The 9,775-nt window shown below is 42.1% G+C and overlaps 1 protein-coding gene across 1 annotated transcript in view; it reads left to right on the top strand.

Annotated features, from left to right (window-relative positions):
* Positions 1-6,079, top strand: part of MARCH6 (membrane associated ring-CH-type finger 6) — a 95,065-nt gene extending 88,986 nt beyond the window's left edge. Inside the window, exon 26 of the mRNA XM_025198302.1 lies at positions 5,702-6,079. Within this exon, the coding sequence (XP_025054087.1) occupies positions 5,702-5,792 (91 nt within the window). The 3' untranslated portion in view covers positions 5,793-6,079. The remainder of the gene's footprint in view (positions 1-5,701) is intronic.
* Positions 6,080-9,775: the final 3,696 nt, after the last annotated feature.

Genomic DNA, 9,775 nt, shown 5'->3' with positions numbered 1-9,775 from the left:
TTGCCCCGCCGCCCCTGTGCGGGCGTGCCCCCCCCCTCCCCCCCGTACTTGCCTTCTGCAGACTCAGGCCCCTGCTCTCTTTTCCCCTTTCTATCCCCTCTTCTCCGTTCCATACTGCTTCTGCCCCCATCTCCCAAAGACTGTGCCAGCAGGGTCTGTCCCTGGTGCAGCCTGGGTGCACTGGGCAGAGCTCCGACCTGGTCCTGTAGCAGTGGTGTGGACCTGACACCTCTGACACAGGGTCAGGCTGTAGCCATGCTCCAAGCTTCAGGCTGCAGTGAGGATGGAGACTACTGGCGTGATGCAAAGGTGAGGAGGAGAAGCAGCATGTGGTTGGAGGTGGGCAGGTTGGGACAGCAGGGCCTTGAGGCTGCAGGGGAGGGATGGTAGGTGGTGCAGAGGGGTTAGGGCTGGAGCCACAGCAGCTGCTTGCCCTCTCCCCCCTCCCCAGTCTTATCCTTGATTCTAAGATGGGGGGGGGAACCCTTGGTTCTGTATTAAACTTGGGGGGGGATGGGGGGGCTGTCTTCTAATAGAGTGAATATGGTAAATCTGGAAAGGGCCTGAAGAGGTCATCTAGCCTATTCCCCTCCTTTATGGGAGGATCATTTTGCTAAGGAATTGGCTGCAGACTAGTTACTGAGAGGTAAAAACAAGGAGCTACATAATGCAAACAGGTTACCATGAATTGCAATGACTGTCAGCAACTCCAGTGTATCATGGATTTCCCCAGGGAGTGCTTGTTCAGGACCCTTGGCTTTGTCTAGTTTCAGTGAGTAGCCCCTGTAGCCAGCCCAAGAGTGGCTTTCAGAGTGGAGTGAGACCTGGACATTCAATCTGACAACCCCTGATTATCTGTGCCCCTCTCTCAAGGTACCTTCCAGTTCACTCTGAATCCTACGCAGCAAAGCAAACAGCTCCTCTTCAACAAAATCCTCTATTGGGCAAATTGCAGTCCAGAAAACCAAGTCCTTTCTGCCCTCCAAAGGGTTAACTAGTGCCTCTGTTCCCCATCCAGCCTATACAACCCGGAGCACCCAAAAGTTATCTCAGCTGCCCAGTCTCTTCACTCTGATGGACTTCTTTTTCAGACCCTTCTTTTTACTTTTTTGTTGTTTCATGCTAATTTCTCCCTTTTCCCTTTATACTTCCAGGGCAGTGGGAGGGAGAAGGGGTGTCCTCTGTCAAGGGATGCTTGTTAATCTGAACCTGAGATGTCTTGTCCAGCATATAGGCAGCATTCGATTTTAGTAAGGACTCTATTAACCCTTCTTTCCCTCATGTAGAGGCCACCTAGGGAAACTGAGGCATGCTAAATTACTACATTATAAACACATTTAAAGCAGAAATATTACAGCAAAAGTATAATCCACCTGTCATGAGTTCATCTTTGGATACAACTGTGGAGCATATACAGTTCAGAAATATTGGAAGGTTGGAACTAAAAATTAGTAGACAAAGTCTTTTGTTTTATTGCTCTTTTAATGCCACCATTTGATTTAGGTTTTCATTTTTATGTTCTTCATAAACTCAGATTTAGTGTTTGATTTGTGTGGAGTTTTAAGTTTGTAAGTGTAAGAATATAAATCAGAAAGACGGCTTGGAGCTGGGTGATGACAGTTTCAAGATAAAAGTTTAAATTATTATTATGAACTGCTTATTGGGTGATGCACAAAATTAGATTGTATGTGGAGCTGTGAAGGTTACTTTAAGAGAACTTTTTCTGGTTCCCTCCTCCTCTCATGTACTCTGGTATTCTGAAGAGGGGGTATTGCACCCTGAAAACTTTTCATGGCATTTTTCAATGCAGTCTTAGTCCCTGTTCAGAATTCTTAATTTCTGTTCTTAGCGGTCTTACTTGAGTGTGTATATATTGGAAAGTATTTAGAAGTGTAAGAAATACTTGGTCCAAACTGATGTAATGACATGTTAAAGAAGTGATCAGGAAACAGATAATTAGCTGCAAATCCCAATATGTTTAGGTGCCTGGCAGAAGTGCAAGACTAGCTCACTGCAAATACATTGTCACTAAGGGACTGGATAACTTGAAAATGTTTAACATATTATTGATTAGCAGTTCAAATATATTCTCAGTTGGTAGTGATCCAGTTCACTAAAATATAGTGGTTCATTTGGTAAAGTTTTTTGCCACTTTACTAGTAAAACATATATGTTTCACAAAAAAATGTGTGAGAATGGTACCCTTGTTCACAGCATCATTAAAAAAGCCTAAGACTTGGATAAATTTGGTGACTGAACAACCATTTTGCCTTGAAAGGTGTCCCTTGTATCATGGTGTAAGTATAGTGTGGTAGAGTGGTGTAGGGCAGTGCAGCTCAGGTTGCATTTATTCTGTGATTGAAAAGAGGTGTTACTGCTGAAATGCAGAACCTGGTACAGCATCAGATTTATCCTTTGTTACGTATGGTGGTGGTTTTGATGGGAATCTTATCCTTCCAGGTCCACCAGTTTAAGCAGACCTGGTTCCAGATTTACTTTCACAGATTTATCATATATGATTGAAAACTCTATAGGGCAAAATAGCCTGTTTAAATCTGGCACATTTCCACTGGGTTAAAGATTGTAACTGTTCCATGATCACCTGAAAAGTAGAGTATACTCTATCTATAAGTAAACTTATTTTACAACCCAACACCACTGTAGAAAAAAGAACATGTGCAACATAATAGCATATTACTTTAATGGCTGATTATTTATAGCGCATCATAATTTTTAAATGTATTTTGTTGAAGTAAATTATCCATATAATACAAACTTTAACAGCAAGCACATCTTATACTTGTAAATATCTAAAATAAATATACAGGATGACAATATGGGAAAAAGGAAATGAAGAAGAAGAAACATGGAAGAGAATGAAAGATTGTGGGTGTTAAGTGAGAATTGGTAGAAGGTTATTCCACACATGGGGCTATTTTTTATAGGCAGCGTGAAACTGAGGACATGGATATGCAAACAGGTTATTAGTGGTATGCTGCAAAGCCACATCAGCTACTCTATGGCAGTAACTGCCTGTGTGCGTGTTCTTACCCCATAGCTAATGCAAGGTCATTTCCGTCTCAAAGTGAGGTAACCTACTGTATTTACCTGAATCCAAGATGACTTTGAATTTAAGACAGCCCCACAATAATTAGATTTTATACATATTTATAATTTTCTATGTATAGAATCTAATTATTGGAGGATCATAAATTAATTCTCCCAAAGCAGCGGTGGGGGACAAGGGGCCAGACCTCCTTCCCTGACTGCTTCCTACTTCCCTTGTGCATGTGCCTACACTCCTGCTGCCTGTCCCTGTTAACCTGCCACTTGCCCTCCTGCTCTGCCTGCCCCCTGCAACTCCCTGCTGCTTAGTTTCTGGGTGAAAGCTCTGAGGTAGTCAGCAGTGGTAGGGCTGGGGCTGAAGTTAAGCAGCAGCAAGCAGCAGGGGGGAGGAGAAGGGGGAGAATGGTCTCCCTGTGTTTTCCTCCAAGCTGTATACTGTGGGTCTCCGCCGTGCTCCCTGCATGCCCATTCCTGGTGTACAGCCTACCCTGGCACAGGTCAGGCAGTAGCACAGCTCCAGCTTTGGCTTGGGCAGAAGCCAGAGCTGAGCCACCACCTGCCCTGGGCTAGTCCTCAAATCTAAGTAAAACCAGTAACAGCAAGGAGGTTTTGTCTACCCAGGAGCCCAGTATATTTGTGGAGGTCCTCAGGCTTAACCCACTACACTCTTCTCCTAATACACAGGGTATAAACAGACAAAATCTGGGACATGTCCACTGCTAGATAGCTTTCTAGAAGAGGGAACTTACATGTCTTCCAGACTGCTGCCACCCTTGCTCCCTGTGCCTTCCCTGTTCTGGGGAGTGTATACCACATGGGTCACCCTGGTATGGGGAAGGCACTGGCAGCATTGGCTGCTGGTCCCTCCCCTCTTGGTTTCTATGAAGGGAGGGAGTAGTGGGGTACTACCCCCACCTGTTCCCCAGAGAGGGTATATTTTAAAAAAATGCAGGGTACTATGAACCTAACATCTGCTGTTGGCCTCAGGTCACCTTGGACCTTTAAAAAGTGAGCAGGTAGCTGGGAGTCCTGGGCGAATGCATACCCCTTTTTAAATTTCCCTAAGTACTTGTAGGCCTGACCCTGGGGAATGGCTCCCTGCTGTCGGACTCGGTGCCTTCCACAAGTACAGCTGGAGGACTTCCCCAATCCCCTGGTGCATGCCCATTTAAAGAGGCACCAAGGGCATGCAGCTGGGAATGAGGGAGCCTGACCATCTGTATGTGTCAAAATGGTCACGTGCAGCTGGAGATGGGAGAAATTTCCCCTCCCAGCAACATGTACCTGTTTAAAGAGGGCATGCCGTCTGTTAACTCGGATTCCCTGGTCTGGGGAATGAGCAAGGAGCACTGGGTAGCTATTCCTCTCCTCCCCTCCTGGTTTCTGGCAGGGAGCAAAAAGTCGATGCTCCCAACTTGTTCCCCAGATTGGATGTCGCCAGTCTGGGGTTTGTGCAGAGAGCATTCCCCAGCCCTCTGACTCCTCCCAAGTCCAGAAGGAGTCAAGCTGCTGTGGTTCCCCACTTCTTCTGTAGCTCAGGATGACAGGGAAGTACAGAGAGCATCTTTCCACTGCTGGACTTGTCTTGGCTCCAGGGTGAGTGGAGTGGCACGGAAGTGTCCAACCAACTCTCTTGCAGGCAGAATCCTCCTTGCTGAATGAGGAAGCTCTTTTTTTACCAAAATCAGGCATGTTTTCTGCAGGAGAAATTGAACCAAATGCTTGTACTTCCCTCATTTTCTACTGGGAGAGTAGCAACTTTCCTGGTAGAAACTGAACATCTGTACATGGCCATGATTAGCTACGGTACTGCAGGGCCTCACAGAACTTTGGATTTTGGAATTAGCATTCCCCCCATTTCACATGAGATTGTACCTCTTTGGACAGGCTTTCTGCAGGCTGTTGCAAGTGTTCTGAGGAAATGCTTAAAATGTGATCTACCCAACAGGGTCTGAATTTTTTTCATTAAAAGAAAAAAAGGTGGAAATTCTAACTCCAAAAGTGGGGGTCCTTGGATACAAACCTGTAGTGCCTGCTTTTTAATCCTGAACTGTGTAGAACAGGCCACACTAGCAGGGGCTGCGCAAGCAGGGCCATGGGTTGTGGCAGTTGCATGCCCCTTTACTGTACCACACTCCTAGACACCTCCCTGCTGCACTGCATTTACATCCTCCCCACCCTGCTTCTTCCCCTTTGCTTCACCTCTCATCCTTAACTTCCCAGCTACAAGCTTCCGCACTGTACTCTGCCACTCAGGATCCCTCAGGATTGCAAGCTGCACTGCGCTGTACTGCCCCAGCCTACCTTACCCCCCTAGGGCAGGGATGGGAAGGGATAGCCAGAAGGAGGGTGAGCCTGGAGCCCCTAACTGTTGCTTCAGAGGGAGCAATGGGGAGAAACAGTGGCCAGATGGGAGCCTAGGGGCTGACAGTTGGATGCAGAAGATGAGAAAAAAGAGCTTGAATTTGATTACTTCATCAAATGACATGGAAGAGAACTGGTGAGGGGATTTTAGGAAACAATAGGTATTTTTGCTATATTAGAAGACAGAAAGCCGAGAAGAATGCATTTATGTTGATATTATTAAATTGTACTGTGTTTTGCTAGCTATTCATTGTTTTTATTATAATCCTAGGTACCTTGTGGGGCAACGGCTTGTGAATTATGAGCGAAAAGCTGGTAAACAAGGCACATCAACAACACCACCTCAATCTTCACAAGAATAGAATGGTCATATTAAACATCTTGACCTTCCCTTTGCCTTTACATGTCCTTTTTCATAGACTTTTCTTCAATATTTGGATATCTTTCTGATCCTCTCAGCAGTGTTTTTATTTTTGGCTTCTCTTTGTAGCATCCAGATAGCAGTTAAGGGTCTGCTCCTTTACCTGCATTTTCTGATGTTATCAGTGCTGTCTGAGGTCTGTAAATGTGTAAATAGAAGTATCCTGACACCCTAAAACCTTGGATTAAAAAGAATGTGCATTGTACATCTTTAAAAAAAAAAAAAAAAGTATATTAATTTATTAAATCTAGTTGTCACTTTACTTTGGACTGCTGTTCTGTTGACAATGTGCCACAAAGCAATAGTGCGAAGAGGCAAGATGTTTTTATAACATATAAAGCTTATTTTATGGTGTTCATGAAGTTCTTACTACAGTAATATGGTCTGGTTTTTTTTCCCCCTTGGCTGCAAAGGCCACACAAGAATATAGAAAGGAGCATGTAACTTGAGCCCACAGTGAAGTGGCTGTGGTAAGAACCTAATGAATGATGTACTTTACTGTCAGTCTTTTTTATTATTTTGTATAACACCAAAGCTGTTGTACATTTTCTATTTCCTGATTATTATTTTTTTCATGTGTTTGAGTTTGTAATATTGTACAGTTACTGTTAAATCAAGAAAAATATTTCCTCTTCCAAGAATTTACACAGTACCTTCAGGGGCTCCATTGAACATTCTGTGGCGCTGGCAGTCAACATTTCATGAACTGAACTGCTAAAAAAAGTCATTAGTTAGGTGGTAAGAGCACTTAACATTGCCAGTTGAGGTATGGATAAGAGGAATAAAGTTGTCCTAAATCACAACCAGATTTTCCTGTATCTCTAATGGTCAACATTTTAAATTGAAGTACAGTTCTTGAATAAAATGGGTTTTACTTGGCCTGAAGGAGGGGTGGGGTGGGGGGAGCTTAGTTGCTGTTTGCACAGAAACAACAAGAACGTAGTATAAGAATTGCTGTGAAATGCTCCTTAGCTAAAGAGCTGGAAGATCTAATTATTTTTACAATCAAAACTCTACTATAAGCTTACACCATTGCATAAGATGTATCTTTACCTTTTTTGAAAAGGAGTCAACAATATTTTTTTTATGGTAATAACTCTCTAAAATGTTCAGTCAACATGGACAGAATATTGCCTATAGGAGAAGATCCATATAGTATTAAACAGTCAAAGAAAAAAGGTAATTTCTTTGCAAGAATCTAGCCAAACAAAAACCACCAAATCAAGTTGAACAAATTCTGGTATTTTTATATATAGGAAGTGTTCTTTCCTCCCCGCCCCCTTCTCCGCCCAATCCTCTCCCAGTGGTGGGGTTTTTTATATATATATATATATAGATATATATATATAGATATAGATATATAGATATAGATATATATGTAGATATAGATATATATCTATAGATATATATATATCTATCTATAGATGTCTTAACAAAAATATACAGAACAGTAATATGAAGCTTTAAGTAGTGCTGAATCATGCTTAGATGCAATGTTCTTTTCTGGATTGTGAGGGGAAAATATGTGCATTTATTGCAGTAATCCAACAATTAATGCAATATGTTAAAGTTGCAAATCGGTCCCTTCTTGAGCACTCTATTCTATACTTGACAGGAATGTTAGAGGAGTGTGTAGAAAATATAGTACCTGAGAATCTGGAAGATTCCCTTAGGAAGTCATCTTACTTTTTATTATGATATACATTTCTGTCACTGATTTGACAGTGAAGTTTAAGAACTACATTGGTTCAGGATTTTTTTGTTTTGTTTTTAAGTAATTTCTTGGTATCAGGAGCCTATCTATGTTCCTTCACAATGGATACATACTGGATACATCTGTGTTAAGTGTCAAGAGGAGTAAGCTGTCATCAACAGGAAGTCAACAATTTCGTATTTGACAAAATTACCTTATTCTGATTAATGTTAAACATAAATATGTTAGCACTTCGGAGTGATTCTTAGAAAATTTCCACTAAAAGTAATGAGACAATGGCCAAAACGTGCTTTGCTCAAATTCATTGTCATGCTGATTTAAGGTAAATTGAGTATTCACACCTCAAATATTTTTGACATGCAAATATTTTACATTTGAATATTTATATAGTGGTGTACTTTCTGTAAGACAAATATTTTTTCAAAAAGATGAAATTTACCAGTGGCAAACATTCTTAGTTGCACCAAGATTCTGTCCTGGGCGTAGTCTCTGGTGAACAATTCTAAACAGTCTTATCACTCAAATATCGCCAGCACTACTGCGCTTCTTCATGTAGCATTTTTGCAATAGTGCATTTTCTTGTAATCTGTGTTTTTATCCAGATAAATGGATCTTCAAAGAATATTAAAGTTTATTAAGAAAAAGCCTTTGTGCTTTGTTTCTTATTACCTTTTGATTTTTCTTAATATCAATACAACCCCAAAACAATGACACATTTTGCACTAAATAGCCATCAGTCTATATTGTTTTGATTTGCTCTTGCTAATGAAAATTGGTTGCAGACCGAACCATTACACTTCACTGTTGCATTATAGATACTGGTGGGTGCAATGAAGTTTGTAACTGACCACTGTAAACCTCTAAAAAGATTTTGTTTCAAGTCATTCAAATTTCTTAAACCCTCATTCTGCATAACTTTCAATGTCTTCCTAGGACACACAGACTTGAGATGAAAAACAAAAGGGTTTTTTGTTTTAATATGTGGGATTATTGTGCTATATGCTGCCCTATATGGTGGAGACTCAGCACTAAGAGCTTCAGTGTGGAATTAAACCTACCATTGTTCAAAGTGCTGAGAGGCTGTGTACTGGTAAATCTGTATTAGAAGCAGAATATCTGATTTGGGGGTTACGTCATGTGGCGGTCGCCATCGCATTTGAGGGGAGTGCATGCTGCATTTTTCCAAATACTTGAGAGTTGACTTGTGGGTAAATGTGTGCACTCTACCAATCCCCGATTTTTGTGGTGTGGAGGACAAGTTGGAGCATTAGATTATTCAGGCCTGCGTCCAAGTATTGCATGGATGGAATTGTGGCTGTCCTTTGCACACCAAAAAAACACTGATCACAGCTTGGCCTGAACTGCTTTTGCAACAAATATTACTGTTGTCATCAAAAGCAGTTAACTAGTTTTAACATTTTGCTACTCTTCACTGATTTCTCTTTCACCATTGTATTGAATATCAGCCATTTGTCATTTTGTTCAGGAACCTTCACATTCTATTCCCACCTTACCAGTCATCTCATTCTCCCAGGCTTCCCTTCAGACATGCAGATCTCAAACATTTGCCAAGCTACCTCACTTTTTTTCAAATCTATTCATAAATGTACTTTGGTGTGATGTCTAAAATTTGACAATGGTTAGGCTGCTGGTTTTACCGATACCATGATATATCATGTTTTATCAATATTGTCTTACTGTTTTGTTGTACTCTTCTCTCTGTCCATCTGTTATATTTTATGATGTCTAGATTGTAAGTTCTTTGGGGCAGGGACAGTGTCTTTGTTCTGTGTTTTATACAATAGCTAGCATCTGGATCCTTAACAAGGGCTCCCACAATGCTTTGGTGGTAATCATTTTTTTAAAAAGTAAATAAAATTATAGTCAAATGGGCAGTAGCATCTTGATAATCTTATCACATAGATTTGGGCACAGGGCACAGGAAATGCATCTCAATGCTGAAACAAATGGGGAAATAAGCTTTCTTTCTTTCTTTCTTTCTTTGGTGCAGGCGCGTGTCCTTTCTCTGGTGCAGGCGCGTGTCCTCCGCCTGCACCATCTCCTGGACCCCGCTCGGTCAGCCTGGCTCTTGCCCGAGGCACTGGCCGCACGGCTGGGCGTGCGCTCCGTCCGCACCATGGGTCATCTCCTGCGTGACATCCGCGCCACCCTCCCCCCGGTGGCGGCGGCCGCCTTGGACGAACATCTCC

This window comes from Alligator sinensis, unplaced genomic scaffold (assembly GCF_000455745.1).
Source record: "Alligator sinensis unplaced genomic scaffold, ASM45574v1 scaffold428_1, whole genome shotgun sequence".
Lineage (NCBI taxonomy): Eukaryota > Metazoa > Chordata > Crocodylia > Alligatoridae > Alligator > Alligator sinensis.
Note: the sequence above shows the minus strand (reverse complement) of the source record. Positions and strands in the feature narration are given on the sequence as shown.